At 32.5% G+C, this 23594-nt stretch overlaps 2 protein-coding genes across 12 annotated transcripts; both read right to left on the bottom strand.

Moving 5' to 3' along the window:
* Positions 1-432: 432 nt before the first annotated feature.
* On the bottom strand, positions 433-8060 carry LOC126706509 (putative disease resistance protein RGA3). 11 transcript variants are annotated; one of them, XM_050406010.1, is made up of 10 exons: positions 5644-8060; positions 5185-5293; positions 4394-4485; positions 4043-4281; positions 3097-3150; positions 2882-2955; positions 2386-2442; positions 1879-1991; positions 1343-1445; positions 433-1222 (listed from the first exon to the last, which is right to left on the bottom strand). In XM_050406010.1, exon 1 carries the CDS (start codon positions 8037-8039, stop codon positions 6003-6005), a length of 2037 nt encoding a protein of 678 aa, XP_050261967.1. In that variant the 5' UTR covers positions 8040-8060; the 3' UTR covers positions 433-1222; positions 1343-1445; positions 1879-1991; positions 2386-2442; positions 2882-2955; positions 3097-3150; positions 4043-4281; positions 4394-4485; positions 5185-5293; positions 5644-6002. The 11 variants fall into 11 exon arrangements, 10 of the variants coding, with proteins under 10 accessions (XP_050261967.1, XP_050261964.1, XP_050261965.1 ...); XM_050406007.1 differs by having other exon boundaries at positions 1879-2442; XM_050406008.1 differs by having other exon boundaries at positions 1343-1991.
* A 6831-nt stretch (positions 8061-14891) lies between these two features.
* LOC126705197 (uncharacterized) lies at positions 14892-20989 on the bottom strand. Its single transcript, XM_050404114.1, has 15 exons — positions 20935-20989; positions 20775-20843; positions 20583-20651; positions 20312-20411; positions 19510-19927; positions 19232-19415; positions 18462-19134; positions 18296-18413; positions 16382-17926; positions 16130-16328; positions 15806-15939; positions 15604-15713; positions 15240-15519; positions 15084-15148; positions 14892-14967 (listed from the first exon to the last, which is right to left on the bottom strand). Exons 1-15 carry the CDS (start codon positions 20987-20989, stop codon positions 14892-14894), a joined length of 4095 nt encoding a protein of 1364 aa, XP_050260071.1.
* Between the last annotated feature and the right edge of the window lie 2605 nt (positions 20990-23594).

Genomic DNA, 23594 nt, shown 5'->3' with positions numbered 1-23594 from the left:
ACACTCTCAAGAAACCCAAATCCCAATTACACCCTAGCACTCTCTCACATAAAATATAAGAATAGAAGCTGACTGCCTCTCTTTTCTCTATTTCCTCTCATGTGGCTCCTTACTAGGTTAATTGGAATTTTTCTTTCTTTAATCTCACGGCTACACGTTTGCTTGTCAAAACCTAATATATATTTATATATATATATATATATATATATGTCAAAGTCGGCTGGAGAATTCCTTTTACAACTAGGATTCTATTTACGTTGACTTGGGCTTGGCAATTAAAGTCATACACATGGCCCATTTCAACAATATGCTTTTCTCATTTCAATATTGCAAAGTATAGAATTGTGCTTCCCAAATATATGCATACCCACTATAGCAAAAAAAATTGAGTAAAACATTTGTTGATAAGGAGACACTGAAACTTCTGAGACAAGTAGGAAATTGGTTCAATAATATTTTAAAAATCTGGTATCTCAAGAAAATTCTCTTGCAGGAAACTTGAACCACAAATTTCCATCCATGTATGGAGAGTTTCCTAAATTTCCTCACCATAATTCAAGTACAAAGACATACTTCTAGATGGATTCACCAAAATACACCAGTGTCTAAAATTATGAATGACTAAGAAAGATACAAGCAACCTATGAAATACTCATGATCTACCTTACAGCAATAACATAGATTTGCCATAGCCAACCAAAAAAAAAAAACCTTGATTGCAAGTTCAGTTTATCATGAAATGCTAAAACCAGGGGTAAGCAATTGTTGTTGGTGACACTTCCATTAGGAAAAGATCAGCAGCATGAATCATTTTGTAATCTTAATTACCTCGTCACTCACACATGGATTCCAAACTAACTTCAGAAGTTCCAACCTTATCTTAGTGCTATACTTTCTCTCTTTGGTAATCCGCAGTTCTTGTAAACCAGGTCTAGGCAATTGTTATTGGTGACGCTCTCAGTAGGAAAAAGATCAGCAGTATGATCACTTTGTGATCTTAATTACCCCTTGTCACTAGTGCATGGATTTCAAACTAACTCCGGAAGTTCCAACCTTATCTTAGTGACATAATTTCTCTCTTTGGTAATATGCACTTCTTGTAAGGCAAACAATCGCAAGACCATTGATAGCTAATGAGAATTCCTGCAGGCCAGTAATGCAGAACTCAGCAATTGGTTGCATCATCTGCTCCAACATGTGACCTATATATGTCTAATGCATCCTGGACAATAAAGCAGTCATGGGAAAAATTGCATAACATATTATGCCAAAGAAGTCATCTTTAAATAAATAAATAAATAAAAAGAGTAGACATGGTTATTTAATCAGCGTCTACAATTACCTTTTTTGCCACTTTAATGCACAAAAGCACAAGCCTACTCGTATTGTTGATGCAGAAAATGCATAGTTTTAACAGACGATATCAATGGCTTTTATCATGTAACCTACAAAATGTGAGTCACTGGGCTTAATTAAGACAAAACTCCACATTATAATCTATGCTCCTCACCAGTATGACAAATGAAATCATTTGATTAACTCCATATGCAAGTCGTCTGATCAATAGAATATCCTTTGGATGGAAAAGAATTAGGTTTTACTTTAATCTATTTGTTAACCAATTGAGACTGATTTCATAATTTGAAAGCAAATATATAGTTATGTCACTTCTAATTAAACCCGGAGATGCACTTTCTCTTGGTATCTAAAAACTGCTTCTAGACAGTACTGTTGGAAGAAAGCTTTTATGTTTGCTTGCACAGAAATTATTTTTCCTATAGGAAATTTCCACATATTTCTAAGATGAACAAGTATTGACATAAGAGTTCAGGTAGAAACAAAAGAACTTTGTTCAGTAGAATTGTGCAAGGGTCTCACCTTCACCTTAAAAGCAGATTCTTGCATGGGCGTACAAAGAATAAGTTGTTAAACGGAATATATCTTCCGTGGACTTGTGCTCAAATCCATTATCATCAAGACAACAAGCTCCACTACCAGGAAATGTGAACAGAATTGGAAAATATATTTAGAAAAGAAACCATGCATGAAAGGTCTTTTTTTTTTCTATTTTTTGGTAACATGAAAAAGGTCTAATTAGTATCTGGGCATTGTTGATAAATTAATTTTTTGTTCCCAAATTTTAGAAAAATGATAATTTTTTTCTCTCCATTCAATAGATATTGTTATATAGGATTCACTCGAAAGATTTTTGACAACCCATGAATTTCTATGCTTGATTCATATGATATTTCATAGATTTCATATAGTTAAATTGTCCATGGCTAGATTATAACTTTATGGTATGCCAAGTATATCCAAGAATGTAAGGATACTTAAAAGACGAGTATTGCATGCTTACAGAGTAGAAGCACTGAAGAAACAAACCTTTATCAAGGAAGTCCTAAAAGCCATCTGATTGAGAAGATCACATTTTTTTTTGCCCTGTACCAACAGCAAGTCAGTCTAACATGAATAGTAAAATTGACAATCACTTAATTCTTTTTTAGTAAGTTGTACCAATCACTCAGGCACTATGAACTGATTGCTTTGACACTAAGTTAAGCACATACACATCTGGACTTAAGAAGAAGAGAAACTAACAAACATTAGGACTCACAACACTGTTGTAATTGACAAGTTTGTCCCAGGTAAAATATTTCTCATGATAGTTCTTTTAAGTAAGTAATTTTCAAACTGATGCTTTTAAGTACTGTTATGTATATAGGAAAAAGAATTAGAATAGGAAAAGCATTAAAAAAAATTCACCACAAACTTTTTTAACCAGTAAAACAACTACACTAAGATAAATATTTGCAATCTTTTGAAATGAACATAAAGCTTATCTTTCACAGGGTTGTTGAGAAGTCTAGGAATCAGTTACCCTGAAATTAAGCTCTACTTGAGGCTAGGTAGTAATCTTGTTGCTGACACCAAGCTGTAGTGTTCATTTCCTACCTATCAAAAATAAGTTTGAGAATTAAATTAAAAAAGGAAAAGAGAGGAAAATAATACTAGTTCTACAATCTTGTATTCACATTTCCAAAATTTATAAATAAAATAAAATAAAATATGTAGCCTGCAGCAAATTCCCATTACCCGCAAGGTTAAAAGAGACATGCTAGTATACTCATATTTTCCAAATTCAAGCTCCTGCATACAGAATCCAATAACTGATCACTAAATCTAAAACTAAAAGGAAGAATGAAGAGAGCCAGACAGGTATTTGATAAATTCAAAGTGAATTCAGAAAACAGATACATAAATGTAAGAAACAGTAGAGTTAAATCCATCTGACCAACTGACACCAGATCTCAAGTTTTTTTTTTCTTCTTTACCTTATTTTTTCTTTTCTTTTTTTTCAATAAATTCAAAATATTGGTATTGTGAAGCATATGCCAAAGTGAATGATAAAGTGAGATTTTTTACATTTTAAATGAGATGTAGAATAAAACTAGGAATTGAACTTAGGATCTCATGCTCTGATACCATAACAAATTACTAATTCTCCCAAAAATTTAAGCTATTAGGAAATGGTGAATTTAATCACCTAGCCGTAATTTTAATAGTGAAAAACAATTCTTTCCTTCCCCAAAAGCAATAATGAGATAAAAGGTAAATACTCCCTCCATTCCACTTCGTTTGTCCTGTTTTAAAAGTCAAACTTTTTAAGGGAACATCATTTATTGTCTTGTCCACCTTTTAAAAATATATAAGTTTTCAAAACTACCCTTAAATAAATTTATCAAAAAATTGAATTAGTAAATTAATAGGGATATAATAGGAATATTAATAAATTAATGACTTTTATTTTTAGAAATAGGACAATATTTTGGGACATCCGAAAATGGAATGGATGACAAATAAAGTGAGATGGAGGGAGTAATTGATTATAGTTATATTGTAAGAGAATAGCATAATTACTAATTCTATGATTCATATAGTTACAGAGCGAAGCCCGTTACAGAGTAGAAAGCATCAAACTGAGAATCATGGCCAATCTCTTTTGCTTAAAAAATAATTATAGTGAGTTAATAATTTATACCTGATTATCTTTGCAATATTTCAATATGAACAAAAGACTGATGCGCACATAATCAAGACATCCTTGAAAAGGAACAGCTCATACTATTAATGTCAGGCTATGATCTTTATCCATGCCAAACTAATAGATATGAGATTCACCGGTCATACTTTAATTTGTGGCTACATAATCACAGTACGCATTCCCTATGGAGAGTCACCAACTCTTGTCTGTTTTTATATGCCACGTTTTTCAATATTCTGCACACAGAATCAAATGGTGAATAAATTGCTTCTACTTTTAATTGAGGGAAACAAGAATAAGTTCAATACTTCATTAATATAGAGGATTGAATTTTAAAGGAAAAAGGACCTATAGAAACATTCTGGACCACATCATCCCTCTGCAATACATTTAAATCACTGTATTTGTGCTGTCTTAGACCATTTCCCACCAATTTCTGCCTGGCATCATTCCAATAAGTGAGGAACAGAACAAATAACAACGTTTCTAATATTATGTTTATGTCAGTTTAGTGTATAGAGAAGAACTCTGCATTTGATGAGAGAATTCATTAGAGTAAACAAACAAATGAGGATTAATGCATCTTTCCTCTTGGGTGTGTGAATCATATCTAGCATTTAAATTTTTTTTTTTTTTTTTTTATGAGTTCTAGCATTTAAATTTTATGTGAGGGAAAAAAATAATAAACACTAAACAAGATAATCACCTACGCTGTTAACTTGTTACACTTGTCCATTATCCATAAGGTTCCGGATATGCTCAGATATTTACACCTCATTTTTTTATAAGCTTCCAATTTGTTCCACATCCAGGATTGAATAAAGTGAGAAGTCATCACAACACATAAACAAAGAAGGAATTAACATCATTAGCATTTGAGCTTCTAAGAAGGATTAGGATTGGTAATTAATGTGTGTGAAAACACTGAAGAAGAACCCAGTCATCCCCTCCCAACTCTGGGAAGTGAGCAATGTTATATTGACCGTATCTGTTCCCTATTGCTCACTTTGTAATACTACTGCGTAGATTCTTTGATTTCGAAGGAAATCGATTTACTCAACCACCATAGTGTTGAATGTCACAAATCAAAGAAATCAGAAATGAATAATCAATTGATAAAGATGAGTCTAACCAAGTACCTTAGCTACATTAGCTTCCCAAATCCTGAAAGTATCCAAGCAATGCATCCCATCACCATATTTCCACACAATATATATATTTTTAATTCTTCTGCTTGGCCAGAAAACTCTGTTAACAGAACACAGCATGTACTTTAACGTAATTAAAATAATAATAATAACCCATCAAAGTAGAGCTCAAGAACAAAATTCAACAGTTTGGTTGCTTGGTTGCTGACAAATTAAAAATTTATGAGTTTTAAACCTCAAAAAACCAAAAGCTTCACTAAACCGAACCCAATTCAATCATATACCATGGTTGAATATATTGGAAATCAAAAAAATAATTTAAAAAAAAACTTTTAAAAAAAAACCTAAAATTTTATTAGTTTGGAATCAACAAAACCTAAAAAATAGGATTCCAAAAATTTTATTTTCTTTCCTTTGATTGCACCAGAGGATTGAGATTAGAGAATGTACCTTTAAAAAATAATGTATTCGCATGTATGGTTAATATTAGGAATGTGAGCAATCTTGGACCAATCCTCACCAATTCCTTTTTTGCACCTTTTTCCTAAGAGAGGACAATCTGCAATTTTTAGCCTTTGTAAAGACCTAAGACATTGCAATTCATCAGGAAGTGATGCCAAATTAGGGCAACTTTTAATTTCAAGTGTTTCAAGTGATGTGAGCTTGCTAATCCACCCTGGCAAAATCATCAAATTGGGACAGTCTATAATGTAGAGGTCCTGCAGGTTGGTAAGACGTTGAAGACTTGCAGGGAGAGACTCCAGTTTCGGAAGTCCTTGGAAAGCCAAAGAACAGAGGGAGGTGAGATATCACACAGCTTCAGAAAGAGATGTTAGTCTAGGGCAACACAAGAACTCTAATTTCTTGAGAGACATTAGATTTGACGGCCAATCATCTAGCAGAGGTACTTCATCCTCTCTAAAAGCCAAAGTCATAATCTTTAATTTAGAAAGAGGGGATGAGGGGGGCAGCAACGAAGCCATTGCCATTGTCTCTTGCAAAGGCATGAAGCTAACATTATTCAGATATAAATCTTCTTCAAGATATGGAAATAGAGGCATGGAAGTCAGATTAGGACAATGCTCAATTTCTAAATAAGAAAGACAAGGAAATGAAGGCAATGAGTGGTGATGATGATCTTGCATTGATGCACTCCTCCACCATCCCTTCAGCTTAGGGCAATTTCGGATTGAGAGTAACTTCAACAATGGGAAGAATGGTGTTGACAACACTGTGGATGAAGCAGGTACCTCCTCGCTTTTATCACCATCTGATATGTACTCCAAATCGTCCATAACATTAAGCCGTAGAGATTGTAGAAAGGGGAGTTGAGATAACCGTGGCAAATGTTGGCATCTTTTACCATCTAATATTATTATTTCAACTAGATTGATGAGCAAAGAAAGCCAACTAGAAAACCTCACTCCCCCATACCCTTCCACCAACAAATATTTGAGATTTTGATGTGGTTGGAGGCCATCTAATGACTTCTCATCGTCATTATTAATATTACCTTCTTGATCCCATCTTAACATCAGCTCTTCAAGATGTTGTTTTCCACTTATATTTGCAGCCTTGCATTCTGAGTTAGCACCTTCTAGTCGCTCCAAATGTGCGATCTTTAGTGTTCCTCTGATGTTGTTTAGCTGGTTTAATTCACCTAGGCCACCAACGTGCTTGGAGATGGAAGAAGAGTCCTTGCTCACAACGAATAATGGTAATGTTTGAAGACAAGTCAGTTGCCCTAATCCACGAGGCATATTACTCAAAGATTGACATGCATTGTCATCAAGGTGCCTGAGATTGACTAATTCTTTAATGTCTTTAGGTAATTCTTTAAGCCTACTGCAATAAAAGACTTTCAATGTTTGCAAATTCCATAGTCTAGTAATAGATTCAGGGAGAGTGATAATACAATGGCTTTCAGAAAGATCGAGGTATTTGAGATGTATTAAGTTCCCAATAGAATTTGGCACATCTGTGATCGCCTTTCCACCTAATGCACGCAAGCTTCTGAAATTCAAAGTAATTGTATTCAACATTGGCTTATCTAAACAATGCTTATTTGATCTTAGAAGAAGAAGCGTACGCATTTTTTTTGCTTTAACCAATAAGCTTAAAGTCTCATTACCAGAGAAGTCGATAAAAAATGGACAACATATATGACGAATTTTTTCATCAACATTTTTGCTGTCCATATCAATGAGCTTGCAGTCTACCATTGCAACCGATTCTGCAAGATCATGAATTAGATCATGCATTTTGTATTTTAAATTTCCAAACATGTCCCCTACTTCTTCAAAGAAGGATCTCCAAAGCAGATCCTTGAAGTACTCATTAGCAACCTCCTCTAATTGTTGTTTTGTGTTTGAGAATTGGATAAACCCGTGCGCTATCCATAGTTGCACCACCATTTCCTTTTCTATCTCATAATCTTTTGGAAACACAGAGCAATAAGCAAAGCAACTCTTTAAATGTGAGGGCAAATGATCATAACTCAACTTTAGGATTGGAAATATGTCATCCCCGGGTTGAAGTATATTTGTAAGCACATTATCCTTGACACGTGACCATTTAGACTCAGTTTTCTCTAAGCATAATACACTTCCAATGGACTTTATGGCAAGGGGTACCCCCTGACATCTGACTAAAATTTCCTTTCCAATTTCTATTAGTCTAGGATTGTTGGTCTCTTGTCCTTTTCTACATGCTATTTGTTCAAATAAAGACCAAGATTCGTCTTCAGAGAGACCTTTAAGGGTGTATATTGAAACTGGACTTGTAATCTCAGCAACCAATTGGACACGTGTTGTTATTACAATCTTACTTCCCTTTGCACCACCCATTAAAAGACGCTTCAATTCATCCCATTTGTTATAACTTTCATTCCACACATCATCCAACACAAGTAAGTATTTTTTTTTTATCAATATTTTCACGAAGAAGCTTTTGCAATTGATCTATATGAAGGTCTTCTGGCTTCTTACCAGTAGCAGAAGCAATTATTTTTTCAACAATAATTTTCAACTCAAACGAATCAGAGACACACACCCACATTTTTAGCTATTGACGTTCTCGTCATTGTATACAAATTGAGCAAGTGTGGTCTTTCCTATCCCACCAATTTCCACTATGGGAATAACTGCAAGATTCTCTTCATCATTAGGCTCCAATAATAGTTTTATGATTGCCTCTTTATCATCTTCTCTCCCAATAACTTTTTCATTAGGTACAAATGAGTGAGTCTCTTCCCGCTGCATATTCAAGCTATATTTCTCTGGCGGGCTTACTTTCAAGTTGAAGTCTCTGTTTTCTTTTGCTACGGCATCTAGCTTCTTCCTCATCGCCTTTATTTTACCACTCATCTCCATACGAAAAGCAACTTGATTTGAACATGAAAAAAAAGTGCGAACCTCTTTTTTTGATTTTATTCCCACTCTTTGCTCTTCGCCGCGAAGCTTCAGTGAAGACTTCACCCAGCAAGTCCTCAGCATCATAAACAACATCCTTGAGCTTTTCGAGCCAGTCCCTGACTTGATGGTTGTGGCTTTGCTGCTCTGCTGCATCCTGAAGTACAGCTTGGATTCTGGAAACAGCGCTCTTGATGCTTTGAAGCTCATCTTTAAGGCCCCAGAGCGATCCAATCCCCTGGAAAATCTGAGATCCCAAATTCTCAATCATTTTCTGTGCAACGCCAAAGAGGATTGCTTCGGCCATTTCTTCTTAAGAGGATACTGAAAGAACACACCGGAATACCTTGTGGCCCAATGTGGTCCCTTTTTTTTTTTAATGATCAAAAAGGGTCTTACTTGATTAGTGACCCGGCCCACTTAAACCTCATAACTCTTAGCGTAGGATACTCTTGGATGCGTGAGGACTATCCATGTTGTCGTGTAGTATTTTTATGAAGCGCACAATTTGAACCAAATAGCTCCTAGACTTGCAAGTATGACCCAATCCAAAACTCCTGCCAATGCACCACGCTCCATAGTGCCTCTTGTCATTGAAGCTAAAGCCTAGGTAATTGACTAAGTGTTAAGTAATAATAAAATCGGGAAAATGAATGCATGCCAAGAGTCACAGTGGAACAAGTAGATGAATAAAAGGAAATAGGTTTAATCTTTGTAGGCATTCGTTAGCAGGATCCTATTTGTTATTGATTTTTTTAAAATATATATTAAAAAAAAGAAGAAGAAGCAACAATTAGGGTCTTATTAATGGGTGATATAATATAATATCGTAATAACGTGAAGATGGTTGTGTTAGATTGAAGTAATATAAAATAAACAGGAGACAATACAATTTGAGAGTATATTATAGTTGTTATATGAAATAGAAAATAGTTGAAGTAATACATTCATCATCATAAAAGTTTATAATGGCACAAACATTTCCATCACAATTGTTCACTTAAAGTAACAATTACAAGGTAAAAGAACACCAATAATAAAGGAATATTAGTAAATAACTAAATATAGCAAATGATGTAGAATTTTTATTTTAAATACTGATAAAAGAATTTTCATCCCAACATATTATAAATGTTTATCATGTGGTGTAATTAGTTTATTCTTTTCTTACTCATAGCTTTGGTTTGTTCTATGAATTGTGTTTAGTGGTCTGGAGACACATGCCATGCTAGTGAGGAACATATCATCATTTTATGTTTTTACATCTTCAACACTTGAAGTTTGCTTTATTCCTATTTCTTGATGTTTCATAATTTTTTTTCCCGGAATTGCATCATCAATGTTGATTAATAACGAACACACACTAGAAAATTCTTGATTGGATCATGCAATATATGGACTTGAGGATGTGCTGTGGCTTAGGTTTTATGGAGGTGCTTGTATCATCCCTATGAAGTTGGCTTTCTTGGATGTTAGAGAATCAAATTGAAACAATTTCATAAATTTGACTTTTTAATTGATAAAACTATTTTTTTTCCTTTATCTAAAACATGGTATAATACTGCTTACTATAACCTCTTCATTTAAAAAAAAAAAAAAAAAAAAAAAAAAACTATAACCTTTTCTAAATGCTACAAAAAGGGAGTTTCTTTTTTAGAATAAAAAAGGAGTTTTGTGCACTGAATATTGATTTTATTTAAAAAAAAAAAACAAAAAAAACAAAACAAAAAACATGGTTTAAACTTTTTTTCCCTATGGTCAGAAATAGTGTTAAAAAATCTTGGGCCATCTGGAGACGAATGCCCATGAACCTCTTGGACTTCATTAGTCTCTCGGGCCCAATACTCAAATAAAGTCACCAGCGTTTGACTGTTGGGCTCATTTTTTTATGGCCTTGCTAGTAAGGACTTGGACCAAATCCATTGGACCAAATCCATTTGAAAATGATCTGACTTTCGTAACACTACAGCGTAAAACATCCCCAGCTATCAAAATCTACTCCACAAATAAAAATATACTCCATCTTCATCTATCTATACTACTATTTAAGAGGCTTCCCTTATTTGGATTCCATATTTTTTATACCTAAAATACCCTCATCATACCCATTTACAAGTTTTCAACTACCGTGGATAGATATGTAAATTAAAACTCCTACATTTTAAAATCACAAACTCACATACACTTTGCAGTTTCTGTCTCACTTTCTCTCTCTCATTCTTCTTCAAATTGAAGACATTTAGTTTAGCTCTATATCTTCCTTTCTTTTTCTTCAGATTAAAGACATTTACTGTCAGAACTTCAATAAATTTTCAGGTTCTATCTTTTGCAAGTTCCTCTTTGTTTTCTTTTCTTTTGTTTATGATAGACTTTCTTTAAGTTCTACTTTTTTTTTTTCCTTATATGTATCACATTAACTCTTTTTTTTTCTTCTTCTTCTTTATTTTAAAATGTAATTTTGAAATAAATGGTTCCTTCATACACTCCACCATTGTACTTCTTAATGAATTGTCATTTCATGTTGTAGGTATTGTGATCCAAAGACAGGACTGTCTTATACTACAAAAGAAGTATTCAAAATCATTCGTAAGCTGTTAAATAGTATGATTTCCCTTACCTCTTTTAATAGCCTTTGTTTACATTTTATTTAAAAAATTTGAATTGAAATAAAAATAGTTACATATAACTGATCAATTACTATTTCCTTCTCCTTCCTCACTTCACTTCTTTTTTTTTTTTCTTTTTTTTTTCCCTTCTTCATATTTTTTTTTTCTTTTTAAGAAAGTTTTTTTTTTAATATTTTTTTACCATCATTGTATATGTTTTTGGCATTAAATTTTATTTTTTTATTTAGGTATGTAGCAACCTTGAGTTCTACATTTTTTTTTTTGGTTAATGTATTTTAACTATCCTTTTTTTTTTTCCTTTTTTTTTAAAATGTAATTTTGAAATGTTGGTTGTGACTGAATGTATATGTTTTTGGCGTTAAATTTTTTTGTTTAGGTATGTAGCAACCTTGAGTTCTACTTTTTTTTTTTTTTTTTTTTTTTCTTAATGTATCATGTTTACTCTCTTTTTTTTTTTCTTTTCTCTTTTTTTAAATTAATTTTGAAATGTTGGTGGTGACTGAATAATTTTAAACGTGAGTAAGGAAAGTGAAGTTTGAAAAAATAAAAAAATAAATCTTGATAAAAGAAAAAAAGGAAAAAAGAAAAAAGAAGAGAGAGAGAGAGAGAGAGAGAGAGAGAGAGAGAGAGAGAACGTGAGGTGAGTTTGCTTTGTTAACTAACAGAAAGTTGTCCTATTTTGTAGGGAGTTAGATATGTATCTTTATTCTGAACAATTTTAATAGGATTTTCAGGAAAAATTATCTCATCAAAATTTCAATCAAACACAAACTCTAACAAACTTAAGCTATCATCTTTAACAACATGTATGCTAACGTTGGTTTGTTAATTATTATTATTTTTTTAAATACTTGGTTTAACTCTAATTCTTTTATCTCTCTCAGGTTCACGTATGCACAAATTTTTTGGATTGCATTGAGGAGTCATTGGAATGGAATATTAGATAAGTTCGGGTGAGAGACTTTACAACACATGACACTCATCACATCCTTAGGTTTTTTTTTTTTTTTTTTGTGATTGGAAAATGTAATAATCCCAAATTATAATAAATACTCTAAATTAACCCTTACCCAAAAAATAGAAGAGTCTCTGAGCACGCGTGAGCGCGTGCTCAGAGGCTAGTCTATTTTATTAAATACTAATTTTATGTCTTTTATTAATTCAGTTACCTAAAATAAATAAATAAATAAATAAGCCATCATATTCCTACTGCCCCACCACCACTTTCGCCGGAAGCCACTATTGTCACAGCCAACCATTGACACCAAGCCTAACATCTCTGACGAAACTCACCACTCTTCTACTTTCGTTCCTCCCAAACCCATGAAGAAGATGGCAACTAGAGCAAAACAAGTCTTCCAGCGAAAAATATGTCCCCAATATGGTGGCAACCCATGGTGTTGTTTGGTTGCACCGATTTGGGTCAAGGTTATCGCAGATGGTTGCAATGAATGGTTCGTGGAGATTACATGATGATCTTTGCAAGTGAGTTATAGAGATCATGGTTGGACCGTTTTGAACCAAGGGACTAGTTTGGATCGTTTTAGGCCAAGGAAGAAGCAAATGGATTCAAAATAGATCGGAAATAAAAGAATTACTCCGGCACATTGCTATCTTTATGTGTAATCCTTTAGAAGAGATTAAACTTATCTCTTATCGCTTGGCTTCCGGCAAAGGGAATATGATAGGTTTTTATTTTTATTTAATTTAGGTAATTGAAATAATAGAAGACATAAATTTAGCATTTAATAAAATGGATGAACATCTGACATGTTTTTATTTATGAAGTATAGAGTGGAACCCCCTCAAAAAAAAAAAAAAGTATAGAGTGGAACCAAAAGAATAGGACAGAAGATTTGAACTCACCATTGCACCATGCATTAACACCCAAGGCAGCATCTTGGATTTGTTTCAGCAATTGGGTTTTGGCACAATTGAGATTTAAAGCAAATTACAATTTTGAAGTCATGTTACATATGATCAAACAAATACAATCCTATTCCCATCTCATCCAACCACACCTTTATTTTTAGCTCATTTTTTGAAATTCAAAAACAAACTTTGGCTATGCTACTAAATGGTAAAATGTAATTAGTAGACAGTACATGACTACAAAATCAAATATTTGAATATGTAATCATCTAATAAAGTATCTCTCTAAAAAATTCAATTGCATTGAAAGTCGAATTACAAAATTTGGCACCCATGTATAGAGACTCACCTATTTTTCCTTATCATTAATTCAAGTACTAAGATGTGCCTTGTTTCACCAAAATTCTTCATCATCTACCGTATTAGTAGCTACAAAGAACATGTAATTGCAAAAGTCAACAAATATAAGAAAGTAGAATTGTATGTTCAATTCATTATAAAAACTAGAATGTAACCCATGCTTATGTATGAGAATTTGTCAATTGTGGTGGTGCTATGGGTTATTTTATATTTTATTTTTGTCAAAATATGTAAAATTCCTTAAGTCATAGGATTAGCTAAAAATCATGATAAAATCCTATTAGTAAGATATAACAAAATTTGTCAATTTTGGTGATGCTATGGGTTATTTTATATTTTACTTTTGTCAAAATATGTAAAATTTCCTAAGTCATAGGATTAGCTAAAAATCATGATAAAATTTTATTAGTAAGATATAACAACACTTATTTATTATTTTTGTTTGTGTTAATTCTTCAATTTTTTTTTTTTGTAAGAATTTTGGCAGTGCCTAAACTTCTTTGCATTTTTTTTAGAAGTAAATTTTTGTAAGAAGTCTTTTAGTTATAAGATAATGAAATTCCTTCTAGAGAAATACATTATTTTAAAAAGTATTTTAGTAGTATGACAATAATTTTACAAAATTGGCTATGCCACCTGCTAAACGTATACCAAATTAGCTACGTCACTTTATATAATCTATATAAACCATATGGTTGTCACCAATCTTAGCCAAACAAAGATACGTATATAGGGTGATTTTTTTTTTTTTTTTTTTTGGAGAAAGAAGACATCCATTATAAGCGCGTGCTCAGAGGCTCTTCTATTTTTTGGGTAAGGATTAAATTAGAGCATTTATTATAATTTGGAATTATTATATTTTTCAATCACAAAAAAAAAAACCTAGGGGTGTGATGAGTGTCATGTGTGGAGAAATAATTTTTCAATCACACCCCTAGATTTTTTTGTGATGAAAAATTATTGTGATTGAAAAATTATTTCTCTACACATGACACTCATCACACCCCTAGGTTTTTTTTTGTGATTGAAAAATATAATAATTCCAAATTATAATAAATGCTCTAATTTAATCCTTACCCAAAAAATAGAAGAGCCTCTGAGCACGCGCGTGAGCGCGTGCTCAGAGGCTAGTATTCCATAATTATTATCCATTTTTGCCCCAAAAAAAAAAATTATGCAGTAATCAACGTATTATTGATTGGGAGATAATGCAATAATTTAGTATTAACCTTTAGGGGGAGGAAAAAAAAGATCCTCTAAATAAATCTTATAAATAGTGCATATATTGAAAATGCATAATAAAACTGTAACAATAAGACTACTTACAAAATACATGTGATGACCTTGCCAAAAGCAATTATGATAAAACTGTAAAATAATGCACTACATCTGAAACATGGAATAGGTGAACTTATTAATATTATGACGACTACGGTGGAGAAGTTGGTGGAGCAATGCTATTTGTTTCACATTCTAATTGCTTTCCAGCAGCATTTGCCATGAACCTATGATACAAAATGTGTTAGTTTGTGTTATTATTAGAGACTTTAAAACGTACATAATAATGATAAGCACTATAAATATCATGCATAAACTTGTAAAATGAAATATTTGAACTGACCTTGTGATGATATTGCATAGCTCCATGTATGTGAAATGGTCTACTTTAGCTTGGGACTTGAAGAACTATCATTTAATTACCAAAATTTTAAAAAAAATTAATTTAAAAACTATATAAATTTTTTTTTTTTTAAGTAGACGTGGTAATGTTTTGTACCTGCTTTATTATTGTATCGTCCTTGACTCTCATTTTCTGTTTGTCTTTACTGTTTTTGGTGTTGAAGATTGCATCGTCCTTGATTTTTTTTGTTCGTATCTTTTTTTGCTCTTTGATGTTGGAAACCACATTGTCCTTGATTTTCATTCTCCGTTTGTCTCTGTTGGCATGAGTGTTAGAGATCACATCAAACTTCATTTTTCCTTTGTCTTTATTCTTATGGATGTTGGAAACTTCATTGCTCTTGACAGCGATTTGTTGTTTGTCTTTGTTCTTGGTCCTTCAAAATGAAGGAAAAAAAAATGTTTGTATATTAAAATTATCAATTAGTTATTTTCCTATTTTTAAAAATAGCATAACAAACCTTTCCAATTCTTGTGACTCTAAAACTCGTTTCACTTCTCTCCAAAGCTCTTTCTTGTCAGCTCGAACATTGAATCCCCAACCAGGTGAATAAATTTGCAATTTTCGAACCTAACCCATTCGCAACATGACATTTTTAATATTATTTTTGATAAAACAATAGAAATGATGCTGATTATTGATATCATTAGAAAGAAATATACCTTGTTATCAATGGCCTCCATGTTCGATATTGACTGATCATCCTTCCACTTCTCCCAATGAGCAGTAGGAACAGCATGCACTCCATTATTTAGCATAGTGGACTCAATCCTCACATTTGAGTTAGGCATTCTTCCTGTTACCAATTAATTGTATACATAAAAAACTTCAAAGAGTGAAATATTAAAATGAAGATAGCATAACCATTAAAATTTGTAAATTATTAAAATAAATCTATATGTAAGACAGTTCTTTTCAATTGTTAATTAATACCTATGATGAAGGGAACAAAACATCTTTATACACAATATTTTTTGTGTGAACACCTTCCTCCTCAGGTATTCTGCCTTTTTGCACCAATAGTTTTGTGGTGAATTGGGAGACTCCCCTTGACAATGCCACATATAATTGGCCATGACTAAAAACATGATCAGGAAGATAAATTCCAACAGTTGGAATTGTCTGACCTTGCGCTTTGTTTATTGTAAGTGCAAAGCTTAAACGTACAGGAAATTGTCGTCTGATCATTACAAATGGCAGGTGTACATTTTCTGTTGTCTTTAAAGGGATTCTTGGCAAAAAAAAGGTGTACCCACATATTGTCCAGTCAAAATTTCAGCATCAATTACGTTGTTAAAACATCCACGGCATATCAATCTTGTACCATTACATAATCCGACTTTTGGATCTATATTGTGCAACAACATAATTGGAGCACCCTTTTTTAGCCTTAATATATGTGGTGGTAAACCCCCTGGAGATATAGAATTTAGGAATTCTTGTTGATATATATGTTGTGTATCTCCTTCAACCTCATCAAAAGAATGTAATGTAAACTCATCTCCTGGAAACTGAGAAATTATCTTTGCATTAAGTTGTTCAACATCATCATTTATAGGTGTTAGCAAAGCCCTATCAACCATATACCTTGCATCATTGACATGGTCTTGTAAATTTGGAAAAACTTGATCAATCAAGTTGTATATAGAATGCTGACCCTCCCATTGCATTGCCATTGAAGGGGGTAGTTCAATCAAATCATCAATTATATATGGTTCATTCCCATCACCAATGTGTTGTATGTACTCAGCAAACTCTTCATCATTGCTAGACCTCATATTCTGCTTCAAATGTAATACTTTGACATCTTTCCATAATGGGGACTTGACTATGCATGCATCAATCATTTCTGCCTTTGTACCCTTTGGAACAACCGGAAGTACTTGACGAAAATCTCCACCCAAAATTAGCACCTTCCCACCAAAAGGTAAATTTACTTCCATAATATCTCTAAATGTTCTATCTAAAGATTCGAGTGCATGTCGATTTACCATCGGGGCTTCATCCCAAATTATTATGGTGGCACGTCTAATAAGCTTAGCTAAGTCTGATTGTTTACTTATTGAGCAAGTAGATGAAGCATCTAGAGTTAAAGGAATCTTAAACCTGGAATGCGCTGTTCTTCCACCAGGGAGTAATGTTGCTGCTATGCCAGATGTAGCTGTGGCAATTGCAATGTGACCAGCTTTTCTCAAGGCTGCCAATATTGTGCGATACAAAAATGTTTTTCCAGTTCCCCCTGGCCCATCGACGAAGAATATTATGCTTTCGTTACGATCAATAACTGTCATGATTGTCTCATATGCAAGTCTCTGGTCGTTATTCAACTTCTCAATTAAAGTGAATTCTTCATCTATATTAGGAATAGTTAGCTCATCTTGTATGAGTCTTGGTATAGTTGAATCATTGTCACATTCTCCAGTTAAAATCGGCAAATCATACTCTGTAATATGCTTTCCATGTTGCAAGAGTAATGCCTCTAAATCATTGAGAAGTTTATTTGTACGATGTGTCTCTGTTGTAATAGATGTTGATGGGTAATCTTCTATCATATATGAATAGAACTCATTCCGCAATTCTCTTACTCCAATTGGTAAACAAAATACCAATATTGTTGCGAACAATCTTCTTAAAGCTGACGGCATTCGAATGTCTCTTGCCTCAAGTAGACATTGTCGTATGCTGTTATCATTCTCTAGTAAACCCCTATGTTCAGCTGCTTGTTTAAAAGTTGGATAGGTTATCCCATTCACAGTCAATAAATCGTCAAATCCTGTTGGCCCCTTGACATGATTAAGAAGAACACGCAAATTGAACTTCTCTCCATCAAATGGTGAAACAGTATATTACCTGCCCACTACTTTTTTATGAGATCTTCTTTGTGTCCATGTTTTGTTTTTATAATCCCAACAATAATGCTCAGGGAACTCTCTATATAGATAATTTCGTGCATCATGATCAATCATATTCATATAAAAAAATTCAGTGAGCATTGTCTTTTTACTTCGCTCCAAAACATTAGCAATTGGTTCATGTGGTCTAAAATGTACCTGTTGTCAATCTGGAAGATGAATTTGCAAACGAAAAACGGCAGGGTACATTCAATACATAGGGAAAGAAAATATCTTCCAACATGCCTCTGGAGCACATACCCATCTTGCATCAATGTACTGTTGGACCTCATCATAATTTGGGCCTGGTCTAACTTCCATAGAGACACGATCTGGGCCTTTATACACATATTTGTATAAGTACTTTACACTCTTGATACTGCAACATATTTCAACATTAATATGACAATTATATTTTAGCAGTAACCAAGGATTATATGGAACAACCCAAGTATTGTCTACCATAATCCTGCAATGATCATTCAATGGTATGGGATTATTAGTATCATATCGTTTGTAAACAGGATATGAGTCATTGCCTTGGTAGGTTTCTGGCGAGAAAGGCTTTGGGTATCCTTTTTTACATCGCCCATTTTTCATACATGGTGATCTTGGATTTTGTACTCCGCAAGGACCATGTATCATGTGTTTCAGTACAGCTTTATGTAACTGAGGTTGTTCCTCTTTACACGGTATTTCTGCTTTAACAACTCGATCGTAATCCTCTGGATTATGTAATTTATCATCTTCATCGAGAATTATAAGCATGTGTGCATGTGGTAAACCCCTTTTTTGGAACTCAAAGACTTGCACATATACAATAACTCTTCCGAGAACCCCTTTAACCACAATATCATCTTTCAATTCTTCAAATTTTGATTTGAAAACTCTTGCAAGCAAGTCTGGACGATCTTGTGCGGTTTGTGCGGGTAAAAGCTCATTTTGGATTTCTTCCCGTCCTGGATTACACGTCATTGTGATGAATAAATCTGGTTTCCCAAACTTTTGAACCAATGACATTGCATCTTGAAATCGTTGGATCATATCGCGTGGGCTTCCCACAAATGATGAAGGTAGAATGGTTCTATGTCCAACATTTCCTAAATATAAGGTGAAAAAGTTGGGTCATTAATAAATATTCCTACCAATTTGCCATTAATAAGATAATGTAAATTTCAAGTGTAAAATTTACATTACCAGTATCACTCTCTCCTTCATGGAAAGCATCTTGTAGGCCTTGGTACAGATCTGCCCTAATAGAATCTTGATTGTGCTCAAACCACCTAAGCTTGTGTGTTTCAATTTTTACATAATTATCAATAACATACTGTTGTGAAAGGCGTCCTCCATACCAAATCATTGATAGAGCATCGTCGCGAATCTTGGACATTAGTAAAAATAAATGTAGGTTCAGTTATTTTATAGTGTAAGCGGCATTTTGAAGTAAAAAAAATTGAAAATAATAAAACTGTTACCTGAAAGATGAATGCATAATACTCACGACATGACACTTTATTTCTATTAGTGTCACGTGTATTGATATCCCATCCATATGTTCCAAATGGGAAAAGTATTAGGTACTGCAATGGATCATAATATCTTGCTGTATCTTGAACATTGATCAAATTACCACCAAATGTTTGAACCAAAATTTCTCTACCACTTAAATGACCAGCTTCTTCTCCTCCTACAATAATAGCTGCCACTTGGGAAGCACTGGGAAGGCAATATTGAGGTTGGTTTAAAGGTTGTTCTTTAATCAGAAGTTTACATTGATGTAAATTTGGACTTCGAGATAGTTGACGAAATTTCTCCACAAATGGGTTATGCATGTCTAAGATCCTTTGAATAAGTTGCACAATATCTTTATGAGCTTCTACAGATTGAGACATTCTGCGTTGTATTTCAAGACCAGTGTCGTAGATATATAATTGTAGATGCCGTACACTTAGAGGTGTATGTGGTAAAAGACTACCAATTCTATGATAGATGGCACCTTGGGCCCGAAATGTATATATTCCTCGACTATTCAAGGCCATGGTTTCATCTACGTGTACTCCCATTGAGGTAAATGCAAACATGTTGTTGTAAAACCGTATATATTGCCTGAAATGTCTGCCTCGTGGTGTTTGCTCACAAATGAGCTCCCTAAATTCAGGACAAATTGGTATGTTGGGTAAGGATATTTTTCCATCCTTGCAACACATCGAGGATGTCTCTCGATGGAACAAACGGGCATTACAAAAGTAACATGTCTTTGGTTGTGGTAGTTGGTACCTAATGGTCTGTATACCTTCTTTATAATCCTTTGCACAATTGTATCTGCCTCGCATACAATTTATTACATGTGCAGTACCATCAAACGTGTTGTCAACACCTAATTTTTATTTTGAGGAAAAAAATTAGTGATAAAGAGTGTTATGATAGTTGTGAAAGAAAATATTAAAATATTAATAATGTTTCAAATATGCAGCTTATTAACAAATAATAAAATTGATAATGATAAACATGTAAATTGAAATTAAAATGGTGAGATTGAGTAACAAACCTTGTTCTCTGTAGCCATCCCCGTGATTTTGACAATTTATATTTTCAACTGCTTCTGTTCTTTCTGCACCTGCAATGTAATTATAGAAAATGCTCAATTGGTGCTATTATATATAAAAAATAATGATGAAATGTTTATAGAAGGATATAAACATGAAATTGAGGATAAAAATGGTGACATTGAGTAATTAACCTTGTTCTCTATAGGCATCCCCTTGGTTTTGCTCAACTATATTTTCAACTCCTTCAATTCTTTCTGTAACTGCAATGTATTTATATAAAATGCTCAATTGGTGTAATTATATATAAAAAAATATGGTTAAAGCTTTATCAATATATTATATAAGACTTACCAGTAGTAACATTAGAATTTATATGACTTGATCCAGCCTCAAAGTCATTCGCCATTATAGTTGGATAGGTTGGAGGGAGACCTAAATTTAATATTATAAACATTGACTTAGTATCTTTGTATACATTGACATACAATTAACATGCCAGAGATTACGGATTTTATCAAAATAATAAGATTCCAATCAATGAAGAATGTTTAAACAGCTTAGACTATAATCTCACCACTGACTTCTTGCATAGCCCTATGCTCAACTGGCATATTGCGTGCCAAGTTACGAATATGGGTAAGCTGACGACTTCGTCCATCCTCGTGATTAGGTGGCATTAGTGATGGGTTTGTTGATGTTGAATTAGAATGTACAACATCTTCTTCATTTAAATTTGTTGGGCCTCCCACTAAAATGTGATCACCACCTAAAGTTTGTTGCCTTTGTCTTGAGTAATTAGCATGACGTCTTGCCAATCGAATATTTCTGCTTTCATTGTCTTCTCGTTGTCTTCTCAAGCGAGCATAATATCTCCATTGTTCTCGACAACGTTCTATGTCATCGGCATTCACCGCCGATGTATTTTGTGAACTCATTTCTACATAAAATTAAATTAAATTTATAGTGGTCATTGCGCATACATACACAATAATCAATAGATTTTTCCTTGTCACAAATAGGGTGTTTTAAAACCTCATTAAAGTGAACTAATTTTGAACAAATTAATCAAATGTAAGAATTGTAATAATATGTGTGATTGTAATAAATTTTTAGTAAAATAGGAGAAATAAGTTACACTTCTTAAAATTATTAAATTATTATTTTAGGTTATGATTTGTTAGATCAATATGATGAAAATATAATTCAGAAAATGTTTAATTTATTTCAAAAAATCATTTATTTATAGTTAAAATTAGATTAAATTTTTCGTACTCATTTCACACACTTAAAAAAAAAATCATGCCATTTTGGTTAATTTGGATGAGAAAATAATGTGTCTGTTTGTAACTTTATGTGTCTGTGTGTAAGTGTAAGAGAGAGAAGAAGTGGCTTAGTGAGTTTAGAAGTTGAGAGTTGTGGAGGTGATGATTTAAAGAATTTGAATGTACATTTAATTTCTTACTTTACCGGATATAAATATAATATCAAACAAATATACAAAGAGGCGTTGAAGTCTGAAAAGAAAAATATTGTTGTTTTACGTTAAAACTTTTTTAATCTCTTCTTTACTAAAATTCCCTTAATTATCCGTAAAAAAAAATACCCTTAATTACGTGGGACATACTGATAGATGGCTAACGTGTAAGAGTTAATTTAGAATATTTATTATAATTTTGGATTATTACATTTTTCAATCACAAAAAAAAAAAAAAAAAAAAAAAGTCTAGGGGTGTGATGAAAAATTATTTCACTACACATAATACTCATCAATGGCCTACATGTTCAATATTGCTTGATCATGCACTCCATTATTTAAATGGTACCTTTTCCATGTACTATTTAAAAAAATCGCACTTTAAATTTAGACCAAAGCATTAAACTAAGTATATTCTTCTCTCTTAACTTAATCTTTAATTTACTTTTTGAAGTAAATAATACGTTATTTGGTAATGAAAAATATAATCATTTTTACTGTTTTATCTTTTTCGAAAATTCAAAGTATTTACATCTTGTACTTTTTTTTTTTTAAATATATATATATATATATACATCTATCCATGAACTATTTTAAAAATCCTACTTTTTAGCATCTCACGTTTTCCTTTTTTTTTTTTTTTTTTTTAATCTCTTCCATATTTTGGAAAAAAAAAGACTCCTACAATAAAACTACTACTATAATTTCACCTTCCATATCCTTATATTTAGGCACTAACATAATTGATTTTGAAAGAAAATAAAATGCTAAATTTTAGGGAAAAAAATTTTAAATCTAATATTCCATTCTTGTAAAGTCTATCACGTTCTCTCTCTCTATCTATGTACTACTTTAAAAATTTCCACTTTCTATCCCATGTTAAACATCTGAAGTTTTCCTTTTTTTTTTTTTAATACCTTTTTGGTGTTGTTGTTGTTGTTTTTTTTTTTTTTTTTTTTTTTTTTTTTTTCAAATTTTATATATGACAATTATCATTTTTTGTCCTGTACTATTGCTCAAAATCGCACTTTAAATTTAGACCAAAGCATTAAACTAAGTATATACTCCTCTCTTAATTTAATCTTTAATTTACTTTTTGAAATAAATAATACGTTTTTTTTTAATGAAAAATGAAATCATTTTTATTGTTTTCTCATTTTCGAAAATTCAAAGTATTTACATCTTCTACTTTGTCTTTTTTTTTTAATATATATATATACACACATCTATCCATTTACTATTTTAAAAATCCTACCTTTTAGCATCTCACGTTTTCCTTTTTTTTTTTTTTTTTTTTAATCTCTTCCATATTTTGGAAAAAAAAGACTCCTACAATAAAACTACTACTATAATTTCGCCTTCCATATCCTTATATTTAGGCACTAACATAATTGATTTTGAAAGAAAATAAAATGCTAAATTTTAGGGAAAAAAATTTTAAATCTAATATTCCATTCTTGTAAAGTCTATCACGTTCTCTCTCTCTATCTATGTACTACTTTAAAAATTTCCACTTTCTATCCCATGTTAAACATCT

Source organism: Quercus robur, chromosome 11 (assembly GCF_932294415.1).
Source record: "Quercus robur chromosome 11, dhQueRobu3.1, whole genome shotgun sequence".
NCBI classification, from domain to species: Eukaryota; Viridiplantae; Streptophyta; class Magnoliopsida; order Fagales; family Fagaceae; genus Quercus; species Quercus robur.
This window is presented reverse-complemented; position numbering and strand designations above follow the sequence as displayed.

Bases quoted from the DNA above. Each gene is read 5' to 3' on its own strand.
- LOC126706509 (XM_050406005.1), bottom strand. From the start codon at position 8,039: ATGGGTGGTGCAAAGGGAAGTAAGATTGTAATAACAACACGTGTCCAA.
- LOC126705197 (XM_050404114.1), bottom strand. From the start codon at position 20,989: ATGGCGAATGACTTTGAGGCTGGATCAAGTCATATAAATTCTAATGTT. The intron at 19,416-19,509 runs GTAACAGTTTTA...CTAATGTCCAAG, and splicing joins ATTATGCATTCATCTTTCAG to ATTCGCGACGATGCTCTATC. The intron at 18,414-18,461 runs GTTACTGCTAAA...AATATGTTGCAG, and splicing joins GTTGTTCCATATAATCCTTG to TATCAAGAGTGTAAAGTACT.